Here is a 25,952-nt window from a genome sequence, read left to right on the forward strand (position 1 = left end):
CAGTTAATGTTGAGGATTATGGCTTACAGCCAATGAAAACACAAAAGTCATTATCTCAGTAAATTAGAATACTTTATAACAGCTTGAAAAATGTTTTTTAAAATCCGAAATGTTATCCTACTGAAATGTATGTTCAGTAAATGCACTCAGTACTTGGTCGGAGCTCCTTTTGCATCAATTACTGCATCAATGCGGTGTGGCATGGAGGTGATCAGCCTGTGGCCCTGCTGAGGTGTTATGGAATCCCAGGTTGCTTTGATAGCAGCCTTCAGCTCGTCTGCATTGTTGGGTCTGGTGTCTCTCATGTTCCTCTTGACAATACCCCATAGATTCTCTATAATAGATTCTCTATGGGGTTAAGGTCAGACGAGTTTGCTGGCAAATCAAGCACAGTGATACTGTTGTTTGTAAACCAGGTATTGGTACTTTTGGCAGTGTGGACAGGGGCCAAGTCCTGCTGGAGAATGAAATTTCCATCTCTTAAAAAGCTTGTCGTTAGAGGGAAGCATGAAGTGCTCTAAAATTTCCTGGTAGACGGCTGCACTGACTTTGGTCTTGATAAAACATAGTGGACCTACACCAGCAGATGACATGGCTCCCCAAACCATCACTGATTGTGGAAACTTCACACTAGACCTCAAGCAGCTTGGATTGTGTCCTCTCCACTCTTCCTCCAGACTCTGGGACCTTGATTTCCAAATGAAAATTGGATCTCTGGGACCTTGTGGAGTGTTCAATGACTGCCTTCTGGACATCTGTCAAGTCAGCAGTCTTCCCCATGATTGTGGAGCCTACTGAAACAGACTAAGGGACCCTTTTAAACTCTTAGGAAGCCTTTGCAGGTGTTTTTTTTTGTTAATTATTCAAATTTACTGAGATAATGACTTTTGTGTTTTCATTGGCTGTAAGCCATAATCATCAACATTAACAGAAATAAACACTTGAAAAAGATCACTCTGTCTGTAATGACTCTACATATTATAGGAGTTTCACGTTTTGTATTGACGAACTGAAATAAATTAACTTTTTGGTGATATTCTAATTTAGTGAGATGCACCTGTACATCCAGTTTTTTGAGGGAAAAATCTGCACCTTTGCTACCAGGGGACATAATTCTGTGCCCCTCCGTTCCAAACTTAAAAGAAAAACTGTTCCAAAGAAAATTGGAAGAGGTGCTCAGTTTAAATGAAAACATCCAGTGAACGATTTTCTTTAAATAAATGTTCACATGCGAGTGAAGACATTTAATATGGATCTGTTTGGGATCCAAAAGAGACTGTTCGGTTTTACGAGTGGAAACAAATAATCCAGATCACCAAAAAGAGCCGGAGCACCCAACACTACGACAGCGCAGCAAACTGCCATCAGCTTCAGAGATAAAAGACACAGATCCAGTGGTCCTGGCGCCGCCGCAGCCCCCAGACGTAGCACCAGATGTTGTCTCCATTGTTCCGGCGCCCAACAAGCAGCCAAATCAGGGAACAGATTACATTTATAGACGTCGTCCATTACTGGATGGGAAGAAATCTATGTATATACATATATATATATATATATATATATATATATATATAAACCCCGTCCTGGACCGATGCCTCCCCGCTGGCTGTTGATCCGAGACGCAGCATTTACTGACACCCCCATTAATAAAAGCTTTTCCAATAGAAAAAGTTTTTTTTTTGTTTTTTTTTTAAGTGGTCATAAAATTCCCAAAATGACACTTTCCCTAATGAAGAATGTGGACACCCGCACCTCCCTGTGACACCTCCATTCTCGCCTGTCTGCAGAGGCAGGGCCTGTACAGACTGCACACAGGTGGCCACAGTGCACACTCCAGCACATACACGGTGCAAAGAGATGACGGTTGTTTCCGTTCTCGGCAGGTCCACCGTGGAACGCACACACTTCCGGGTTCACGTTTGTAAGTGGACACGTGTTACTTGCTCAGCCAATCGCAAAAGGAGAATAGTTTCCGGGTTCTAACCCGGTCGCTATGGAGACACAGCTGGCCATACGGTGAGCCGTGGCTGCCACGTCACCGCCCGTGACGTCACGAGGAGAGAGGCGGAGGAACAAAGATGGCGGCCTCTATCCGGGAAAAACAGACGGGTGAGAAGTAAACGAGATAAGTGGGGTGTATGGGGTGTGGTGGCCTGTGTGCGGGGTGGACAGGTGCTCTGTTAGTGTCACCATAGTAACAGTCATCTCCTGGTAGTGACACACACTGACCCTGCTACTGGTTATCATTCCATGTGATGAGCTGTAATCCGCTTCTGTGTAAAAAAACAAAAAGCCCCCAAAGCAAAGTGCAGAATGTGCGGAGCAATAGTGACCGTGACATAGAGCAGTGTCAGGTGGCGTGTGGCCCCTGCAGCGGCTGTCAGCACAGCGACCCACCTGTACATCCCATAATGTACATTGTCCCAACAGTCCGTGTATACAGCATTGTCTGCACAAAGAACGATGGGGCATATTGGGTTCGGACATGCCTGATCCTTTGTCCCCATGGATAAGCGGCTCCTGAGGGGTCTGCCGCTGCTTCTCACTGAAAAAACCTGCGCTCAGTCACATTGACGTCATTAATACTGATGGCTTATCCTTAACGTCATGATAATGGGGGTCCCACACCTGACACCCCATAGATCAGCTGCCTGCAGTGCTGAATGGACTTGGGCACTGATTCATCATTGATATTTCTCCATTTTTACTGAGTAGTTTGCTCCTTTAGCGTTAGTCATCCTCCTTTGATTCTCAAAACTTACCAAAAATGTTCAGTTTTCACTCAGTTTCTGCTCCAAAAATCAGTAAAAAATGCTTGGTGTGCACACAGCCGGTCTGGACTATTGTACGGGCTCGCTCACATCTCTGTGTTAATTGGATAAGTGCAGTCCAATATTTTATCAGATGCCACTTGGACCAATGGGGCAGTGCCAATCAACGCTTTTTTTCTCGTACTGATTGGGCATGAGAAAAAAATCTCAACATACTGCTATTTACCTTGTAAATTGGATGAGACACACCCATTCAAGTCAATGCGTGCGTGGAAACCATCGGACTGCACTCGGATGACATCTGAGTGCAGTCCGATTTCCGCGCTCTGACAAAATGAGATGATAAAGACATTTGTTTCTCCATCTTCTCATCCAAGAGAGTCCGATCAGAGTCCGATCAGAGTCCGATCAGAGTCCGATCAGAGTCCGATCAGAGTCCGATCAGAGTCCGATCAGAGTCCGATCAGAGTCCGATCAGCGTCCAAGAATTTTTGCCAAACAGCTCATAACTTACAAAGTCAGCTCCAATTTTCAGACCTACATTTATACACCGACAAGTCGCGTCTTTTTCCATCACAGATTTTGTTTGCTATCTATCTGCTGCAAAATCTGCAAACGTACCATGCAGATTCTTAAGATTTGACACCAGTTTCACTTGATATTCTTGAAATTCTGCATCGTATCTTCCACTTCCCTAACGTTCTTATTCCTGTGGATACCGGATAGGATTTTCACAAACTTTATTCATAAATATTTTAATGTAGATTGGTGAAGATTGTCACTGTTGGGCCTCATGTGGATTTTAGTGGGGTTTTTTTTTTAAGCGTGCTAGATCATTATCCGTCCAGGTATTCATTTTTTTGCAAATAAATCCATGGGTCACTTTGTTTTCTTCTCTGTAAAAAAAAAAAAAAAAAAAAATATGCCTAAAACTTCTATGAACCACTCTGGAAACCAGACCCGTCTTTCTTGAATGGGCGAATTTGATCTTTAGATTGGATGAAGATGGGCATGACTTGGTTTTTTATCTTTGATCTCTATCCTTTTGCAAAAATGGGAAAATAAAAATAGCCGTGTGAATATTCCAATTGAAATGAATGTGTCTGTGTCACGTGTATTATCATCGTGATTATTTAGCGGACTAACCTGTGCCTTTTTTGTGCAGAATCTACAGCTGTACTATACTTGTTAATTGGCATGTTCATTTTGCTTATAAATTTGTTTGTATTTTTCTTCACAGTTGCTTTAAAGCGTATGCTGAATTTTAATGTTCCGGTTGTGAAGAGCACCACCGGGGAGCCAGTATGGAAGGTAAGACATCTTCTTTCTGCTTTGTGGTGAAAGGTTCCTTCAAGCTTTTTTTCCTCGACATGGAAAGTGCCATTTTCTTGCACATCAAATCTATAAAAGTTGCAACTTGTTCCTAAAGGGAACACCTTTATTTTTCCTTTTGATATCACCACTAGTTTCCACACTTCGCTAGCACCTTACGCCCAGTGCCTACCACTATAAGATTATATAGTTTGATTTGGTAGTTCTCTTTTATTCATTGGACGCTATCTGGTGCTCTAATTATTATAGCCCAGGGCACCTTACTTATTCATTCAAATACACTTGATTCTTGGTATATTTACTACTTATGCTATTATAATTATCAATGCACTATAGCTCTTATAGCCCAAGGGCTACAACAGCTATAGGGCACTGATAATTATAATATGGGCTATAACAAATAGAGCACCAGATAGCGTCCATTGAATAAAAGAGAACTACCAAATCAAACTATATAATCTTATAGTGGTAGGCACTGGGCGTAAGGTGCTAGAGAAGTGTGGAAACTAGTGGTGATATCAAAAGGAAAAATAAAAGCAATCTAAACCACTACAATAAGTGACCATGCCAAGCATAAAAACCGACAATACATCTGGTGTGTTCCACAACTCGCTATATAAGTGATACAGCAGCAACAATACAGTGCTGATATGTACCAGTATCAGATTGGTTTTAATAACTTAGGTACTTGTGTGTTTGTCTGTTTTGGATTTTAGTATGAATATATATTAAAAGTTAAATTTTCTAAAAAAAATATTGCTCCAATTGGATTTGACTAAGTATACGTTGATATATTGGCTGCAAGGAGCCATGATTGATGATATAGGAATTTTAAGTGAAGGTTTAGTTTTAGTGTCTTGTAAGGTTATGGGCAAAAATTACGAGTTTTCTAGTGGAAACCGCTTCCTTCTTTTGGGTATTTTTGGAGAAGTTTTTTGCTTTCTGATATGATTTTTCCTTAAGTGATTTTTGCAACTTTTTTGGTATGTGCACTCGTCACTACTGATGAGCGCAAGTGCTCATTACTCGAGTTTGCCGACGGTGCTCTGGAATGCACCGAATATCGCGGGTGCTCAAGTGACATGTTCAAGTCCCCACGGCCACATGTTTCGCCGCTGTTAGACAGCCACAAAACATGCGGAGATTGCTTATGTTTGTCAGACAATCCCCGCATGTTTTGTAACTGTCTAACATCTGCGAAACGAGATGACTGCGTTTGTCTCACCATAGTGAATGACTCTATCAGGAGTACATCCGATTTCCTGGCTTCACAAGGAACCCTTAAAGGGAATCTGTCACCAGGTTTTTACTACCTAATTTGAGAGCAGCATAATGTAGGTGCAGAGACCCTTATTCCAGCGATATGTCACTTATTAGGCTGCTTGTTGTAATATTGATAAACTCACAGTTCTATCAGCGGATTGTCACTAGATGCCTATTAAAACGTCTGCCAGATAGCCAAGCATATTCATGAGCTCTGTATAACACTACCTTTACCAAAGATTGGCAGCTTTCTGTGTACACTGTGCATAGGCAGAAAATTGCCAATCAGTGATGTCGGTGGGGTTATATAGAACTCAGCATTCAGAGAACTGGTAGATCTGCAACAGAGAAAACTGGGATTTTATCAAAGCTGCAGCAAGCAGCCCAGTAAGTGATATATCACTGGAATCAGGGTCTCTGCCCCTACATCATCCTGTTCTCAGATGTGTTAGTAAAATCCTGGTGGCAGATTCCCTTTAATGGAGTCATGAACTTATGGGCCAAACATGATGCGAATAGGCCTTAAGACAGTTTATTTTGTCGCTAATTTTGCCACAATTGAGACACATTTATATTAGTAAATCTCTAACCAATGTACAAAAGTGAGTTTGATTTTTTTTTGGGCTGAAAATGCATAATTTCAATGTTACTTAATAGTAAAAAGGATATAATCACAGCTGGAATTACATTATATTTTTTGGGTTAATAAATAATAAAGAATTCAAGTGAATTTCCACCTGGAAAGTTGTGTAACTGTCCCATTCATCAGATATTTAGTGATAGAAATTTCTACAAGACCATCTGTAGTGTGAGAATCCAGCCCTGCAGTAGCCGCAGACAGATCAGCGTGGATCACCTCCTGTACATGTCAGGCTTTACTTTTACATCACAAGATTCATTTTCAGTCCGTATTAATTTATCTTCTTTGTTCGCTCATTGCAGGTTCTTATTTACGATCGGTTTGGCCAAGATATCATCTCTCCATTACTGTCTGTGAAGGAGCTGCGAGACATGGGGGTCACCTTACACCTGTGAGTTTAGGAGAAGTATTCTTATGTTTGAGGAGATTGACCAACAGCATCGAATGGATCTGACAAGTCGTTTCCTTTTTTATCTCCAGGCTTTTGCACACTGACCGTGACGCCATCCCAGATGTTCCTGCCATATATTTTGTCATGCCTACAGAGGAAAATGTCGACAGAATTTGTCAGGTAAAGGTGCAAACCTAAACTGCCAGTCCCCCAGCCTTGATGAAAATACCCCTTTAATGTAAGGCTGGCAGAATTAATATCATTTTCTTCAAAATGTCTCAATATTCAGTACTAAACCCCATAGATTTCATATAAAGCAATTGTTTTGTGCTTGGATGCAGTGTGACAGTCTCGTTCTTTTACTTTTTACGTCAGGACCTGAGGACACAGCTCTACGAGTCTTATTACCTGAACTTCATTTCTGCAATATCCCGCAGTAAACTGGAAGACATTGCCAGCGCAGCCCTTACTGCCAACACAGTATCTCACGTCTCAAAGGTGATGTTAAAGGTTCATACGATCCCGTGAAGAAACCCGCATGGTGGATGTTCTGTAATCAGCATTTGAAGTTTTGGTGTAAGAAGCTTTAGGTGCACAGGGTCTGGACTGTGGGTAGGGTCTTCGGCCCCTCTTCCTACCTCTGGTGTGTGTATCTACCTCTTGTTTGCGCTGGAGCCTTCCTCGCCGCTAGTGGTGCTTGCGCAGATTGATCTCTCGGCGATCTCCAATGAAGTGGTGCCTATGGTGGCAAATGCCTAGATCTAGAGTGACCTCCTGTCAGTCTTCTGTAAAATGGCGCCAGTGACAACGCATGTGTAAATTGCGATCTCAGTTGTCATTGAGCTGAGATCTCTGTCTGCGCGACATGTGCCGCCACCGACGCCATTTTATTGAAGACTACTGGGAGATTAATCTGCGCATGTGCCACCCACAGTAAGGAAGGTGCCAGCACAAACTTTCAATCAGAAGGCAGATACAGAAACCAGTGGCATGTGGAGGGGCAGGAGCCGAAGACCCTACCTACAATCCCACCCCTGTGCATCTAAAGCTTATTACACCCAAACTTCAAATACTCATTAAAGAACATTCACCGTGCTGATTTCTTCACTAAGGGTTTATTTTTAATTTGTATAACAGCACCATTATGGCCATGTCTTTACTTTAAAGCACCACTCCAGCAGTTTTTTTTATTGCACTTCTGGAGTGGTGCTTTAAATGTAATTCCCCTGCCCCGTCTCATACTCACCTGCCACCGCTTTCATTGTTTTCCAGCGTCGCTCCTGTCGGTCTCTGCCAAAAAGTGACCTGACGGCAGCTCCGGTGTTTCATGGAGCGGTGCGAAGGTCACTTTTCAATACAAGTCTACGAGAGCCTCTTGCTGGCTCTCATAGAGATGCATTGAGCTCTTGTGACGTAACTTCTGACTTCCGGTCAGTCAGAAGTTACGGGCACAAGATTGTGCCATGGGAGTGGAGCAGCTAAAAGGTGAAGCCACCGGAAGATGAGTATAAGAACGGGCAGCTGACTTGCATTTAAAGCACCACTCCAGTGCTGAAAATAAAAATCTGCTGGAGTGGTGCTTTAACATGCTAAATCGTGCTGACAGCTTCTCTCTAAGTAATCTACCCATGTAATATTTATAACAGGTTATTTGGTGTTTTATAACGCACAGGGGTTTTTATGACATTTCATATATGAATTTATACAATAAAAATTGTTCTGGAAGAGTCTGGCTTTTAGAGAGACTTTATTTTGTCAATAACTTGATATATATAGATAGTGTTTTATCCTATACTTGTGTTATCTCATCATTTTATCAGCATAAAACTCCATGATGGGACAACCATCTTCCCCATAATGGATCCATTCAGTTTTTTAGCACTGACTTTATCGGCCGTGGTTTCATATCTTTGCCGTGTATCGATCAGAATCTGAATCCTGAACCAAACTTGTATAAGGCATGGTATGGCTTTAAACACTTCCTGCCACAGCCAATTTTCATTTTTCCGGTTTACTTTTTTCCTCTTTTTTTCTAGATCCATAATTTTTTTTTTTGCTTTCTGTCACCATAGCTGTATGAGCAGTTTTTTTTACAGGATTAGTTGTAATTTTGAATGACAGCTTTTGATTTACCATATACTCTACTAAAATGCCATGAAATAGTGAAAAAAAAATCACTTCTCCCATAGTTTTTTGGTTATCGATCTGTCATATTGTTATATCAAGTTTATAAGCTACTTCAGTATGATTTGTATGAAGCAGTCTGTAGTAGAGAGTTTGTACAAACTTGATTTTCCTTTCTTTCAGGTTTTTGATCAGTACCTGAATTTCATTACATTAGAAGATGACATGTTTGTGCTGTGCAACCAGAATAAGGAGCTTGTTTCCTATAGAGGTAAGTACATACTCCCAATCTGTTGTCCCCCTACTATGAGCCACCTTATCCTTGGGCATTAGGAAAGGACATTGATGTAACTTGTATAGAACAGACACGTAGGTTTCCTAGAAGATGAGCTACTACCATCCACAGTTGCTATCCAGTCTGGTTATTGGAGGGAAATTTCATGCCAGGGTTCGTCTTTACATACCCTTAATTGAAAGGGTTACTATCGGCTGCCATGCTGGAGTGCTGATCTTGTTGTCCGTGTGCCTGCAAAACTACTGCTAAATAAGCAAGGTGGGGAACACAAAGACACAACTTGTTGATAGAATTTAGCACCTGCAGGTATTCATAAAGTAAGCTTTTTAAGCTTTTCACAGGGTAATCCAGGATAAGATCGATGTCCCCTGTCCTCACCCCGACGCACGTTTTGCTACTAGCTTCTTCCGGGGGTGCCTGTTAATATTGACTTGGTGTTCGTCCTTGTAGCCACACACTGACGTTACAGGGAAGCCAGAAATGATTTGGTTGCTTTTCACAAGACTTACGTACACAGATTTTAATTTGATGACTGTGTATAAATGTGTTCAGTGATTTTCTTCACATTTCTTACAATCGTACAGCTTTATGTAGCTTATTTCTTTATTCCCTCACACTCTCCCCGTGCTTGCATGTATTGTGCGAAGTAAAATATTAATATAGGTTTCACTTTTTCTATTCAGCCTTGAACAGACCAGACATCACAGACACGGAGATGGAAACGATCATGGATACTATTGTGGACAGTCTGTTCTGCTTCTTCGTCACACTAGGTAATTATTGGCACGTGCTGGAGTGAGCACTTTTTTAACACTTATACCTGCCTTAGACCATTTTTAAGAAACAAAGCTATAATTCTGTAGTAGGTTTTGGGTAAGTTTCTATTGGGCCTTCACTTGCCTTACTCTTTCAGCTAAACCCAGCCCACCTTTTACAACAAAGCCAACTCTGAAGTGCAAAAAGTCACAACATTCTTGTTCTGTGCAAAAGTTTGCCACTTTTTAAAGCGAGAAAATGAGCATAAAAGGAATGATGATGGTCTCGTGCCATTTTACCAATGCTGGCCCCAATTCATCATTTGAGTTTTTATATTTTTCCCATAAGTCTTTTGTCTTGTCTCTTTTTTGCACTAGTAGATTTTGCACCAACTTCATAACAATGGCTCTCAATGTTTGAATTTTGCACAAATTCAGAGGTGCTCCTTTTATTTTTTCTTTCTGTCGTGTAGTTTTTATTACACTACAGAGGAGCTTGAACTTTTCACTGAGCTTTAAAACTTCACCTGCGCAAGAAAATAACTGGAGTTCAATTAAAAGTTGCAAGTGATGATCAAAAAAAAACAACTCAGTTGAAACTAAGTAAAGTTAACATAAGAGGTGACAATTAAATAATGAACAAGGCACAAATAGAAAGTAGGAAAAACAAAATACAGCCCCATGGAGTACACTTCAATCAGTGAGCTTTAAAATGCCATGGTAATAGTTAAAACAACGCGTTTCGGGTATTACAACCCTGAATAACATGATTAAGGGTTTTAATACCCAAAACGTGTTGTTTTATCTATTACCATAGCATTTTAAAGCTCATCTATTGAAGTGTGCTCTAAAAGAATTGCTTGTGACTTCCGTGGAACTGGATTTTCTTTTTCCTGCATTTATTCACGTCTCCTTGATCCGAATCAAGAATTGCATGCGGGTGAGCTGGACTTTGTTTCTCAGAAATAAAAAGCCACTGTTAGAACAATTTTTATTCCAAAAGAAACACCCAAACCCTGGAGAATCGCCTTCCCCGGTGCTTTAAATTCACTTATACTTGACATGGCACCACCTTTGTATATAAAGGGATTACGACTGGGTGTTTTATATTTTACCTTTCATCGTATCCCATGTAAATAGATGCTGTATTCACCCATATAAAATAAAACACCCAGCACTCACGTGGCAAAATCAGCAGCCGCAAATGGTTGCTTCGCTCGCACTTCTTTCAGACAAAACCCGTATGTCCAGGAAAGGTGTGAGGGCTACAATTTGGCCACATTATGTCACGTGAGCGCCGGGAGACTCTATGCCGACATTGCTGGAACAGCGCGGGTGCAGCAGATGAGTAAAAGGTTTTTTATTTTAATTGGAATACTGCAACATTTAAGTAGTGAGCAACCCCTTTAATGACATCTGCTATATACCAGTCATTTATCATGGATTTTCCAGCTGCAGCGATGCGTTAATGAGTATACAGTGAATGGGAATTTATAGTATAAATATATAGTCATTTTAAGTATAATTTTTAACTTGATTTTCTATTATAGGGGCAGTACCCATCATCAGATGTCCAAGGGGCAATGCTGCAGAGATGGTCGCAGTGGTGAGAATTATATTATCTATTAGATACATTGATGATATCAGGATATCCGTCCCAACACCTGCCATATCTGCCCACACTCCGTACATTGTGTTATACAGCCGGCACCTGCCTCTATCTGATAATGGTGTTGGGGGGTAGGTAGTCTGTTTAGTCACTCATCACGTGATCAGAAGGTCATAAATAACGTTAAAAGAAAAAAAAAATAAAAGCATCATAATTGCCCTTTTCTGGCCAGTTTGACTCCCCCTCCCCCCACAAAAAAAAAAATGGAATAAAAAGCAATAAAAAAATTGCAGCTACCCCCAAATAGTACCCTTATGAACTACAGCTTGCCCTGGAGAAACTAAGCCCTCACTCAGCTCCTGCTTTAAAAAAGCATCTAGATTTCAGAAAATGCTATAACAAAATAAAAGAAGTTTTAAGATTTTTAAAAGCAGGGAGCTATAAAATAAAAGAATCGCACTGAGCCGCGAAGTCAAGTAATCAGGTCATTTTTACAACACATCAACTTGGTAAAAATGAAAACCAGAAAACAATGGTGTAAATCATTTTATTTTTTTTTTACTTTGTCACCCCACTGAAAAAAATTGCCATTACATGTTATATTCACTACATTAAATCATAAAGTGAATTATGGTGTTTAAAACTACGACTTGTCCTCAAGCTTTCATATGGCGTTGGTGGTGGAAAAAAAAAAGCTATGGCTATTGCAAGAAGGGGAGGAAAGACCAAAATTGTCCGTGGCAGGAAAGAGTTAAAGGGAAGTTATCTAAAAATGACCCATTGTTCAAATCAGGTGCTTGTGTTACATGTATTTTTTTTAATGTTGTTGGTTTATTTATTTATTTTTTAATTCACAATCTTTATTACAATATATTATTAGTAATTTTGTAATTTTCACACCGGCCCCATGGTTGTTTTTTTTAGACTCTAACTTCCTGTTGTTTCAGGAAATTTACATGTATATTAGGCACAATGTACAGACCCTGACCCTATCTTCTGTATTGAAGAGTCTAATGAGCGTGTGCAAAAGTCACTGTGAAGGGAGGGGGAGCAGGTCAGCTGTGACATCGCCTATTGTGATTGGTGTATACTTTGTATAGAGGTGTTATCTGCCAGTGTAATCCCGCCTCTGCTGATAAGGAACCTGATGGAAACTCATCCTGAAAGGACAAGAAGTACGAGTCTAAAAAAGCCATAGTAGTCACTGGGAAAGTACAAGATTACTAACGAACACAATATAAAAAAAAACAACTTGCTGATTTTTTAATTATTTTTTTTTAAATACATGTAACACAAAAACCTGATTTAAACTATAGGTAATCTTCTTATGATAGCTTCTGCTTTATTTTGGACATTGCCTCATTAATATTAATTTAGAGCCCCCTGCATACATTAAAGTGACTATTTACAGGAATGGTTATCCAAGTAATGTATGAAAGCCTAAGGACTGCCAAATCAGAAGTTGTTCACACCATAACATTTCTTTTTAGAAACTGGACAAGAAGTTGCGTGAAAATCTTCGAGATGCCAGAAACAGTCTGTTTACTGGAGATAACCTTGGGACAGGACAATTCAGGTCATAATCTTAATACATTTTCTTATATTATATTCTTATATTTTCCAACTTTTCTTCATTGTTAGGTTATCATGATAAATTCAAGGTTTCTCTCACCCTTCTAAGGGTGCTGTCAGTGCCCCCAATATTTTTTTGAGATGTAAATGAGATTACCCCCCTGCTAATGCACATATTTGGCTAGTTACACCTAACATTTCCAAAGTAAAAGCCAACATAAGCGTCAGCCAAACCCACCAGGATTGGCCCACCGTCGACTGTGTTTTAGGGCCTCCTAATTGTCCCCCAGCAGATAATGACTGGTGTGTGTGTGTTTGGTGGGGTGATGGATGGAGAAGAAAAGGATCAGGATATTGCTATTTCAATGGCTGATCCTTTTGTTCGGTGGGGAGATAATTGGCTGCCCAAGGATTCTTACAGCGGCTCTCTCATAGGGAACTCAGAATTAGAGATGAGATCTTTGTGCAGCCCTGGTCCAGGTCAGTTCTCTTTGGCTCTGAATAGGAGCTGCGCGAATATTCTCACCCTCCGGCATCCCAGGCTGGGCTTATGGTTAGCCGGTCTGGTGAGACATCACCATCATCTGTATGTGACACAAATGACGTCACACCAGACCAGCAAGGAAAAAACAAAAATGCACCAGTGAACCCGGATTTAGGAAATTCATGCAGCTTCTGTCCAAGGCCAGAAAACCGTGGACTGGGGTTGTGCCAAGCAATCTGCTCATCTGGATTTCCAGCATACTTTTTGTATAGATTTATTCTATAAAATAAAAAAAATAGTTTATCTATATTTCTGCAGCAGCGATGTATCAGGATAGTAATGTGCATTGTAAACTTGCAGCCCGTGCTCTTCTAGATTACTTTGTATATTAGGGCTTAGTGCCCACGATGCAGAAATGAAGCAGAAATTTTCCTGAGCATTTCTGCATCTCCTTGGCAGAAAAACGCGTGCGGTTTTTACATGTGTTTTTGATGCGTATTTGCATGCGGATTTTCCATGTGTTTTTTCAATGCATTGTATAGGCAAATACGCATGCAGAAACGCACAAGAATTGGTCATGTCCGGATTTTTTCTGCGAGTAAAATCCGCGCAGAACAAATCCTGACCATGTGCCCAGAACTTGCAGAATGTCATAGGAAGTCATGGGATAAGGTATGCAATGCGTTTCTGGAGCGTTTCTGCGCTGCAAATCCGCACCAAAAACGCATCATGGGCACACAGCCTTAAGGTTAATTATCTCTTCATTGAGATATCACCAGACTATTATTTGTGAGGTTATCAGCTTTCTCCAGCTTGCAGTGGTTAATGCTGATTTCGTTTTTCCCCTCCTTTAGCTTTCAGAGGCCTTTGTTAGTTCTTGTGGACAGAAATATAGACCTTTACACTCCTCTTCACCACACGTGGACATACCAGGCCTTGGTGCACGATGTTCTGGTGAGCATTTGTTTCCTAAATGAAGCTTTCATGTATGACATTATGTACCACACATGACACTGCTTTCTGCAAGCTTGTAACATCTGTCTTCTTTAGAAATGGTCATATGACATTTTTTTTATTGCAGCGCTGGAGTGGTGCTTCTAACCTAAGTTCACTGCTCCCGGTCTTGGACTTACTAGTTGCCTTCTTCATCTGTTCCCTGCGCCGTGACTTTGTGAATCGTTCCAGTGTTTGCTGAGCGAGCCAGAGGTCACTTCTCAGTCTAAATCTATGAGAGCCAGAGCGAGACTCTCACAGACTTACACTGAGAGCTTGTGGCCGTTACCTCTGAATTCTGGTTAGTAAGAAGTTGCCGTTGCAAGATTACGGTGCGGAATCAAAGCGGTGCTAGGAAGAGCTGAAGACTGAAGCTAGTAAGTAATTCTAGGTGCATGGACCTTACATAAGCAGCAGTGCTCCAGTGCTGCAATACTCCGCTGGAGTAGTGCTTTAAAGGGATTTTCCACTTTTGGAAAAGTGGACATTTAACAATTCCTGTAATGTAAAATAACAAAACCAGATAGTACTTGCCCTCTCCTGCTTCAGCGCCTGCTCCCCGAAGCTGGTTTAGTGTCTGTTTTGGCTGCAGCGGTGACATTATGTCTGAAACTTTCATTACTGCTGCAGCCAATCACTGAACTCGGCAGCTCTGCCAATTTTTTTTTTTTTCTTTTTACCTTTTATTTCTCTTTTTTTATTAGTTCCTCTATGGGACTTGAACCTGTGATCGTATGTTCCATATATTGAAGTACAACTGTAATACAGTATAGAAGTAGAATCACTGTTTCCTGTGATGCCTAGCCAGTGCCGGCGTGGTAGTCCATTGGCACCTCAATATCTCAAGTGGGGAGTGGTAATGGGTGTCTAGAAAGGTCTGCTGCCAGAACCACACCCCTGAAATGTCGCTTTCATAGATTGCCAGGAGCATTGAAGGAGTTAAGAACAATGATCGGTGCTCAGTATAGTATAGCCAGTATCCACACGATCCATACATCTGCACCCAGCGTGCGATGTATAAGTACGTCATTGTCAGGAAGAGTCCAAACCATCTAAGTTTCTATGATCTGATCCAGTATTGTTACATATATAGGCCCTGAGGCTGCATTCATATGTTGCGACTGTGGTGCATTTTTTACTGAAATGGTGGCAAGAGCGCTCAATTTTGCCATGATTTAAAAAAAAATAACAGAAATAATTATGCAATTCCATCGATCGCAACAAAAACGCACAGTGGCTAGATCATGCAAATCTAAAGAATCTGTCACCAGGTTGATTCTGCCTTTACTCTGATGTATTACTTAGTGAGATTATTACTGTAGTTTTGATAAAAGAAAGTGTTCTCTTCTGCAGCTCTGCTAGTCCTCTCAATGGTGAGCTTCTGTGGTATAGTCCTCAGCATCCATGAGCCCTATCTCTGCCCTTCAGCATTTATTGTCTGCTTTCTGCTTATGCACAGTATACACGGAAAGCTCCAAATCCCTGGTCTGGTTGGGGTTATACAGAGCTCATCATGGTGAGGACTACCAGAGCTGCAGCTAATGAAGCTGAAATTATATCAAAACTCCAGCAAAGAGCTGAGTAAGTGTCACAAAGCTGGAATCCATGTCTATGCTCCTCTCATACACTTGCTGATGGATTACCATTACGTTTTGCATTAACTCTGGCTTTGGATGAATTGACAGGTACTCTTTAAGTATTTCTGTAATCTGCAAAGGGACTTCTCAGCCCTAACCGAACTTTACAACTTAAAATACATAATGGAAATTTATCAGACTTGTCCCTCTCAAATTGACCATATTGTAAGCTCCCCCAAATATCTCTTAAGAGAACCCCACTGTAATTCAATATATGGAGTTCATGAACCCAAAATCCTTCCATTTAATTAAAGAGGTTGTCCACTACTTATACATTGACGACCTTTCCTTCGGATAGGTCATCAGTGTCTGAAAGGCTGGGGTCCAACACCCGGCACCCCTGCCAATCAGCTGTTGTCGTGGTGGCAGCTGCCGGCTGGAAGTACTTACTTGAGGAGCTGGCTGTCTACTTGTACTTGCCATCGCAGGATACTACACATCCGCCTCCTATTGATTTGAATAGGAGGCGGATGTGTAGTACCTAACCTCGGCCACTACAAGTAGACAGCCAGCTCCGCAAATAAATACTTCCAGCCCGCGGCCGCCACCACCGATAGCAGCTGTTTGGCGGGGGTGCCGGGTGTCGGACCCCTTCCGATCAGACATTGATGACCTATTCATATGGATAGGCCATCAATGTAAAAGTAGTGGACAACCTCTTTAATTGTTCCACTTGGCTTTAAGTATATCTAAACTTCTAGTCACATCTTCTCAACATGATAGACTTATTCTGGTTTTTTGTTCTTGTCCTAAAGCTTGGCTTGTGAAATCTCAGCGTTAATCTATTGGGAACTAAGTTATTAATATTTTTCCACATCCACACCCCTTTATCCATACATTATATCTTATCGTAGCAGCTAAGAGTTCCATAAAAATGCAAAGAAAATAGTCTGGTACTTCTAGTGAGCAAAAACTTTTATGTAGTTTCCCCATTGACTATCACCCTAGCCTAGAGGCCCTTACATAAAATCTATACTCTCTTTATTAATACGGGGCCAACATTGTATTTATGTACGGTGGCTCAGTGGTTAGCACTGAAGCCTTGCAACGCTGGGGTCCTGGGTTCAAATCCCACCAAGGACAACATCTGCAAGGAGTTTGTATGTTCTCCCCGTGTTTGTGTGAATTTCCTCCCACACTCCAAAGACATACTGATAGGGAATGTAGATTGTGAGCCCCAAGGGGGATAGTGATGATATCTGTATAGTGCTGTGGAATTAATGGCGCTATATAAGTGAGTAAAATAAATAAATAAATAAGCACCATAGGAAGGTGACTCCATCTACCTACGCAGATGCTGCTCTTGTCTTTTCCTTATGTTAATGTAGAAAATCTAATAATCTTGAGTTGTTCAGTGACTCTTAGGTTTTCGCTGCTTGAAAGGGAGAAGGAGGATAGGACTGCGGAGACAAGAGGAAGGAATAAAGTGACTTTTAGTTGCCAGGATTTCCAAACAAAGGGGATCTTCACTCTCATGTTAACAATTTTCTATCTTAATTCCTATTTTAATCCGTAGGCTTAAAGCTAGTGCCATTATACTTCCACAAGAGGTCTCCAGCCATCTAGTGTAGGCTGAAATCCTAAACTGTATGAAAAATAAGCTTAGGACTTAAAATGAAACTTCTGACTAGTGATGAGCGAGTATGTTCTATTAACCCTTTCGGCGAGTATGCTCAGACGAGCACCGAGTATTTACAGCTGCTCGGTGATATGTTTGAATCACTCCCGTGTGCAAGATTTGCAACTGTTTGACAGCTTTAATACATGTGAGGAATGTGAAAGAAACAGGCATTCTTCACATGTATTAAAGCTGTCAAACAGTCGCAAATCAAGCACACGGGAGTGATTCAAACATATCACTGAGTACGCTGAAGACACTCGGTATTCACCCGAGCATACTCGCCGAAAGGGTTAACCGAACATACTTGCTCATCACTACTTCTGACATATTATTCTGCTTGATGATTTGGGATAAATTGTAGAATTGGAGATGAGCACATTTTTTGTCCAGTTCAGGTTATGTCATTTTGTGAATTAGCAATTAGGATGCACTGGGTGGATTGATTTTTCATGTTGTAGAAGTCTTTTGGTAATTCTGAAGCTGGTCTTAACAGAACTTAAAGGGTTATTCCATGCACCAGTACAGGACAGGTGTATAATACCCACCGATCGCTCTCACATCCCAGCAAGTGTCTTTACATGTGAAATGACCACCCTGGCTTACTTCCTGATACGGAAGTGTGTGGACTAGAATATCCCTTTTAAAGAGGTTGACCGGTCATATGATATTGATGATCTGTCCATTGGATAAGTTTTCAATATGAGATTGTTGGAGTCCTTAACATATTTTGAGCAGATCTATAGCTGTCAAATTGAGGCACCTCCACTGTTCAGCTTGGCGACGACCAGATGAAAACATTGAACAGAGCTGCTCTGTGCCGCTCAATTCACTGTGTTGCTGTCACTGCCAAGTACTGCAGGTCAGCTCCTATTCTGTTGTTCAGCACGGAGTAGCGGCTGCTACACATGGAACGGGGCAGCGGCTGCCGCACATGGAACGCTAATTAGTGGAGGTGTCGGGTGTTGGACCTCTACTGATCTGATATTGATGACTGCGCAAAGGTCACAGAGACATAAAAAAATCTAAACTGCAGTTTGCCAAAATGTACATGAGTAAGCCAAAATCATCTGTCCACAAGCATCTTGTGAACAGATCAGACCAAGATAGCACTTTTTGGTAAAACACATCATTCCACTGTTTACCGAAAACAGAATGAGGCCTATAAAGAAAAGAACACAGCACCTACAGTCAAATATGATGGAGGTTCAAAGATGTTTTGGGGTGGTTTTGCTGCCATTGACACTAGGTGCCTTGACTGTTTGCAAGGCATCCATGAAATCTGAAGATTACCAACAGATTTTAGGTCTCAATGTAGTGCCCATTGTCAGAAAGCTTGGTTTACGTCCTAGGTCACGGGTCTTCCAGCCGTACAATGACCCCAAACATACTTTAAGAAGCACCCAGAAATGGATAGAAACAAAGTGCTGTAGAGTTATGAAGTGGCCATCAATGAGACCGGATGTAAATCCCATTGAACACCTGTGGGCAGATCTTAATTTTGCTTTTGGGAGAAGACACCTTCAAATATGAGAGACCTGGAGCAGTTTACTAAACAAGAGTCGTCCAAAATTCCAATTGAGAGGTGCAAGAAGCTTGTTGATGGTTATAGAAAGCGATTGATTGCACACTCTTTGGAATAAATAACTGCAACCAAATATTAAGTTGAGGGTGCCAACAATTGTGTCCACCCATTTTTGAGGTTTTGTGTGAAATTATGTCCAGTTTTTTTTTCCTCTGTTTTTTTGTGTTGTTCCAAAACACACAAAGGAAATAAACATCTGTATAGCAAAACGTGTAATTGCAATGATTTTCTGGAGAAATACTTAATTTTCTGTAACAATTTCAAGGGTGCCAACTCTTTCGGCCATGACTGTCTTGATAGATGTGGATTTTGTAATTAGGTCCCGACGCGTGCTGCCAGGAGAGTTGGCTGCTCATGTCTGTGGAAGTGTCCTTGCTTGAGATTGGTGGGACCAGCATCTTCCCGACATATAGGGCACATTCTGCCAAATGTCCCAGAATGGACAACCTCTTTAATAGGTCTCACAGAGGTAGATTTGCTCCACTTTTAATTTGTTTAGTCCATCTCTCTTGAGCTAAACATTACAGCAGGTGAAATAAGTATTGAACACATCACCAGTTTTCTGCGTAAATCTATTTCTAAAGGTGCTCTTGACATGAAATTGTCACCAGATGTCGGTAACAATCCATCCAATCCACACAGGCAAATAAATCAAACCATAATGTCCATAAATGTGTAATAATGAGAAAAAGTGTGCCAGTGGTGTCTGGGCACTGCCAAGGAGGAACGGGTGACCAGGTGTAGAAGATTAAATTTATTTAAAAAAAAAAAAAAAAAAGATAAAACAATGTGTTTTTGATCCAACTCCGAGACACATTGTTTTATAGTTTTTTTTTAAAAAACTGATCCTCTACACCTGGTCACTCTTTCCTCCTTGACAGAGCCCGGACACTACTGCTGCAATTTTTCTCCAGTAACTTGATTCTCTTCTCCACTGTGGGCGTGAGTGCAGCATTTGGTTCAATACCTGCGTCTGACTTGTGCCTAATACAGCTCATTTAGGTGAGCGACATACAGTACAGACCAAAAGTTTGGACACACCTCATTTAAAGATTTTTCTGTATTTTCATGATTTTGAAAATTGTACATTCACACTGAAGGCATCAAAACTATGAATTAACACATGTGGAATTATATACTTAACAAAAGTGTGTGAAACAACTGAAAATATGTCTTATATTCTAGGTTCTTCAAAGTAGCCACCTTTTGCTTTGATGACTGCTTTGCACACTGTTGGCATTCTCTTGATGAGCTTCAAGAGGTAGTCACCCGAAATGGTCTTCCAACAATCTTGAAGGAGTTTCCAGAGATGCTTAGCACTTGTTGGCCCTTTTGCCTTCACTCTGCGGTCCAGCTCACCCCAAACCATCTCGATTGGGTTCAGGTCTGGTGACTGTGGAGGCCAGGTCATCTGGCGTAGCACCCCATCACTCTCCTTCTTGGTCAAATAGCCCTTACACAGCCTGGAGGTGTGTTTGGGGTCATTGTCCTGTTGAAAAATAGCATGCCGCTGCAAGATGCTGTGGTAGCCATGCTGGTTCAGTATGCCTTCAATTTTGAATAAATCCCCAACAGTGTCACCAGCAAAGCACCCCCACACCATCACACCTCCTCCTCCATGCTTCACGGTGGGAACCAGGCATGTAGAGTCCATCCGTTCACCTTTTCTGCGTCTCACAAAGACACGGTGGTTGGAACCAAAGATCTCAAATTTGGACTCCTCAGACCAAAGCACAGATTTCCACTGGTCTAATGTCCATTCCTTGTGTTCTTTAGCCCAAACAAGTCTCTTCTGCTTGTTGCCTGTCCTTAGCAGTGGTTTCCTAGCAGCTATTTTACCATGAAGGCCTGCTGCACAAAGTCTCCTCTTAACAGTTGTTGTAGAGATGTGTCTGCTGCTAGAACTCTGTGTGGCATTAACCTGGTCTCTAATCTGAGCTGCTGTTAACCTGCGATTTCTGAGGCTGTGATTCGGATAAACTTATCCTCAGAAGCAGAGTGACTCTTGGTCTTCCTTTCCTGGGGCGGTCCTCATGTGAGCAAGTATCTTTGTAGCGCTTGATGGTTTTTGCAACTGCACTTGGGGACACTTTAAAAGTTTGCCCAATTTTTCGGACTGACTGACCTTCATTTCTTAAAGTAATGATGGCCACTCGTTTTTCTTTACTTAGCTGCTTTTTTCTTGCCATAATACAAATTCTAACAGTCTATTCAGTAGGACTATCAGCTGTGTATCCACCAGACTTCTGCACAACACAACTTATGGTCCCAACCCCATTTATAAGGCAAGAAATCCCACTTACTAAACCTGACAGGGCACACCTGTGAAGTGAAAACCATTTCCAGTGACTACCTCTTGAAGCTCATCAAGAGAATGCCAAGAGTGTGCAAAGCAGTCATCAAAGCAAAAGGTGGCTACTTTGAAGAACCTAGAATGTAAGACATATTTTCAGTTGGTTCACACTTGTTTGTTAAGTATATAATTCCATGTGTGTTAATTCATAGTTTTGATGCCTTCAGTGTGAATGTACAATTTTCAAAGTCATGAAAATGCAGAAAAATCTTGAAATGAGAAGGTGTGTCCAAACTTTTGGTCTGTACTGTACATCCTGCCATCATGTTGATTATCCTTCGGTATTACACAGGGAGTGCTCTCTCTTTCGCTCTTGTTTCTTTGCGTAATATTGATAATTGACACAGGGAAAAAGTACTGAACAGATGTGGAAAGGGAGGTGCAAAAAGCCATGGAAGTTATGACACCAGCTGAAATCTATCATTAATTAGAAAACAATCCTGACACTTAGTGAAAAATAATATCAGCTGGTTCAACTGATGGCCTATAAAAAGGTCTCATTACCAAGGTGTCACACAAGAAAAATCTCATGATGGGTGAAACCAGTGAGCCGTCTCAAGACCTTCACAACCTTATTGTTGCAAAACTTACTGATGGCATTAGTTACAAAAGAATTTCTAAACTAATGAAGGTTCTAGTGAGCACTGTTGGGGCTATAATCCGAAAGTGGAAAGAATATCATTTCACCATAAACCAGCCATAACCAGGTGCTCCCTGCAAGATTTCAGACAGAGGAGTGAAAAGAATTATCAGAAGAGCTGTCCAATAGCTAAGGACCACCTGTAAAGAGCTAAAGAAAGACCTGGAATCAGCAGCTACAATTGTATCAAATGAAACTAGAAGTAAAGCACTCAGCCTCCATGGCCTGACTCCATTGCTGAACAAAAAGCATGTTCAAGTGCATTTAAAGTTTGCTCAACAGCATTTAGATAAGCCTGTGAAATACTGGGAGATTATAGTCTGGTCAGATGAGCCAAAAATTGAACTCTACATGCCATAATACACACCGTGTTTGGCGGCTAAAAGGCTTTGCATATCACCCCAAAACACCATACCAACAGTGAAGTTTGGAGGTGGGAATAACATGGTGTGGGGCTGTTTTTGAGCATACGGCACTGGCAAACTTCATATAAATGAAGGAAGGATAAATGGACAAATGTACCGAAACAGTCTGCATAAAAATCTGCTGTCATCTACCAGAATGATGAAAATGAAACGATGGTGGACATTTAAACAAGACACACAGCCAAGGAAACTCCTGAATTGGTTTCAGAGAAAGAAAATAAAGCTGCTAGAATGACCGAGCAAATCACTGGACCTGAGTCCAATAAAACATTTATGGAAGGAACTAAAGCTCAGACTTCATAGAAGGAGCCTTCAGGATTTGAAGAGTGTATGTGTGGAAGAATGGGCCAAAATCACACCTGAGCAATGCCTGCGACTAGTTTCTCCGTACAGGAGGCATCTTCAAGCTGTCATCACCAACAAAGGTTTATGTTCGAAGTATTAAATCAATTTCAGTAGGCGTGTTCAATACTTTTTTCCCTGTGTAATTTCTCATTATTACACATAATTTATGGACATCTATGGTTTGATTTCTTTGCCTGTGTGGATTGGATGGGTTGTTACTGACATCTGGTGAGAATTTCATATCAGCAGCACCTTTAGAAATATATTAGAAAATTGGTGACGTTTTCAATACTTATTTCACCCGCTGCAAACTACCTCCTGTCTAGGACGTTTGCTACAATGGGTCAGTGTAGGTAAGTACTATCAGCCTATAGTCAGGGCTCAATGTAACGAACACTCAGCTATTAGAAGTATTCGGTCTATGTAGGTTACTACCTTTGTGTGTAAGTAAGAATATTGAAAATGACACGGGGCTGACACACAGGAAAGTTTCATTAGATTTTATTATGGAGTTATGTAAAAAGACCCTGGTTTTAAACCTCAGTGCACGGTACACTGGCCAAAAACACTTCATCAATTATGTCAGTAAAAGATTTTATAGCATTTCTGTGTAATTACTACTTTCTGACATCAGAACGCACTGATCATCCAAAATATCCAGACTGGTCAATGAAACAAGTCCATTGGTGCTAGAAATATTCCCTCAGAACTTTCCTTGAATGGTTGTGGACAGGATCGTCCATGTCTGATTGCCGTGTTTATCCTTTCAGCAGGACAGTGCACGGTGTCCTAAAGGCCATGACATAATGGAAAGCCTCGGGAAACCTCATCAGAGGTTGACTTTTCAAAGTTTCCAGATCGCAAACTTAAACAAATCATGGGGGATTTATCAAATCCGGTGCAAAGGAAAAGTGTAGAGTTGCCCAAAATAACCATTAAGGTTGCTGATTTATTTTTATAAGGGCTTAATGAAACCTGGACAACTCCTTTACTCCTCCCTTGTACATTCATTCTTTTCCCAAACAGGGTCTCTTTGGGTTGAGTATGCCTTGGCTTACTGTTCAGCTCCCCGATGCCTTCATGCCACCATGGTACAGCAGCCCTGGTGCACTGACGTACAGTTTACGGAGGACATTTCACGTGTCACCTGCACCAGAATTCTGATGGAAAAGAAGGATGTTTGCGCCCGGCATGCCTGCGCAATTCCCATCCTCCTCTCCCCCGGCACGGGCACCAACTTACTCACTGCCCCGGTCCTCGTGCACACCACCGATCTCTTAAAGAGACAGTGTTTACTATCCTAAAGTGTCTGCAGCCAATAGCTGGGAGACACTTATTATTTAAGGCACCTCCACCTGTTGGGAGATGCCTGAGCAATGTGTTCTCTCTGTCTGCACGCTTGCTAGTTGCTAGGTCTCCTGTTCTTCTATTTCTGCCTGTACACCAGCTGTGCCTGCCAGCATCTGCTGTGTCCACCTGTATACCAGCCGTGCCTTCCTGTATACCAACCGGGTCTGCCAGCACCTGCCGTGCCTTCCTGTATACCCAACCTTTACCTGCGGTCTCCTGTTCTTGTATAGCTGCCTGTATAGCAGCTGTGCCTGCCAGCATCTGCCGTGTCCACCTGTATACCAGCCGTGCCTGCTAGCACCTGTCGTGCCTTCCTGTATACCAGCCGGGTCTGCCAGCACCTGCCGTGCCTTCCTGTATACCCAGCCGTACCTGCGGTGTCCACCTGTATACTAGCTGTGCCTGCCAGAACCTGTGGTGTCCACCTATATACTAGCCAAGCCTGCCAGCTCTTGCCGTACCTGCCAGCCGAGTCTGCCAGTACCTGTTCTGCGCCTGCCTGTACCTGCTGTGCCATCCATTCCTGGCTGTCCCAGCTTCCTGCCCCATTGGTAGTCAGCGGCCAAGTGTCTGTGATCTGTACTAGAGTAGCACCTGGCGCCAAGTCTAACCACACCATCAGGGGCTCTAGCGAAGAGTCGGGTCTTCGCCTAGTCACTCCACTCCAGGCTCTCCTCGGTTCATGGCACAGTGGTTCCACTGCCACGTGCGTTACACTATAGTTTTTTCTCTGCACTTGTTATTTTTATGCAAAATGGGCTAGTCCGGCTGGGAGGCATGGGGCACTAGAGAAAGATTTACTATGAATTTTACTCCAGAAACTGGTGTAAATAATATCACTGTTCTACTCCAGACCATAGCGGATTAGATTGGGCCCAGACAGAGTAGGATGACACACATTATATAAGGGGCATGTGTTCCCGCATGTTTTTTTGCCTTTTACCCCAATGCAATTTTTATAAAAACAGGATCGAACCTCCTACTCAGTGTGTATAGTGTGAACTGTGAGCATCCCTGGTGATCTCTGCCTTTTAGCTTTATTTTTAATATCTGTATTTCACATCTATGTTCAGAAAGATTTTTTTATTGTGGATGTTGATGTGGATCTACTTTAAAATCCACATGCCATCCGTTTCATATACTCTTTGAATAAATCTTGTATGTGGATTTGGAAGAAAAACTGAACAAACCTTGTGTGAAAAACTAAAAACAAAGTTGTGGCATGTTCCATCAGTCTCGTTTTGTCTGCAATGTGTGTATCTAAAATAGAGATTCTTGTGCTGCGCTGTTCATTGATTTTATTGATAACACATAGAAGTTTTTATTGGTAATAGGTCAACTTTTCAGGGTCGTACCGACCTTTTTGTCAGGACGACAATTGTCCTGATGAAGTGGTCGGTTCGACCATGAAAAGCGTTGACCTGTTAACAGAAAAAGCTTCAACATACTACCAATATACTTAGGACTATCCTACCTGATGAGCATCGCAGCACAAAAATTCTGCACATCGCATAGGAACAGAATGAGTTTCCAGAAGGAGGCGCCCCTGCAGCACCTCCGGTGTACACCAATCACGCACATATAGGTGTTGTGTCCTGCACACTACCCCATAAGGTGATCAGCCTATTATAGCTGATCCACAGGGTATCCATATGTAACCTCCATCCAAGCAGTGTATAAAGTGCTGTCTTTTCTCCAGAATGCCATAGTTTTTTTTTTGTGTATGTAGGCATTGCTAGGCGTGCAGAAGGACTTCTTCTCTGCGCCGTG

General features: G+C 41.7%; 1 protein-coding gene across 1 annotated transcript in view; it reads left to right on the forward strand.

Moving 5' to 3' along the window:
• The first annotated feature begins 1,974 nt into the window (after positions 1 to 1,974).
• Positions 1,975 to 25,952, forward strand: part of SCFD1 (sec1 family domain containing 1) — a 79,784-nt gene continuing 55,806 nt past the window's right edge. Inside the window, exons 1-10 of the mRNA XM_073639051.1 lie at positions 1,975 to 2,109; positions 4,012 to 4,082; positions 6,309 to 6,397; positions 6,487 to 6,577; positions 6,773 to 6,895; positions 8,705 to 8,792; positions 9,500 to 9,589; positions 11,122 to 11,177; positions 12,671 to 12,756; positions 14,091 to 14,190. Coding sequence (XP_073495152.1) covers positions 2,079 to 2,109; positions 4,012 to 4,082; positions 6,309 to 6,397; positions 6,487 to 6,577; positions 6,773 to 6,895; positions 8,705 to 8,792; positions 9,500 to 9,589; positions 11,122 to 11,177; positions 12,671 to 12,756; positions 14,091 to 14,190 — 825 coding nt within the window. The 5' untranslated portion in view covers positions 1,975 to 2,078. The remainder of the gene's footprint in view (positions 2,110 to 4,011; positions 4,083 to 6,308; positions 6,398 to 6,486; positions 6,578 to 6,772; positions 6,896 to 8,704; positions 8,793 to 9,499; positions 9,590 to 11,121; positions 11,178 to 12,670; positions 12,757 to 14,090; positions 14,191 to 25,952) is intronic.

This window comes from Phyllobates terribilis, unplaced genomic scaffold, assembly GCF_046119375.1.
Source record: "Phyllobates terribilis strain yellow unplaced genomic scaffold, ASM4611937v1 Scaffold_7__3_contigs__length_470593459, whole genome shotgun sequence".
Classification (NCBI taxonomy): Eukaryota; Metazoa; Chordata; class Amphibia; order Anura; family Dendrobatidae; genus Phyllobates; species Phyllobates terribilis.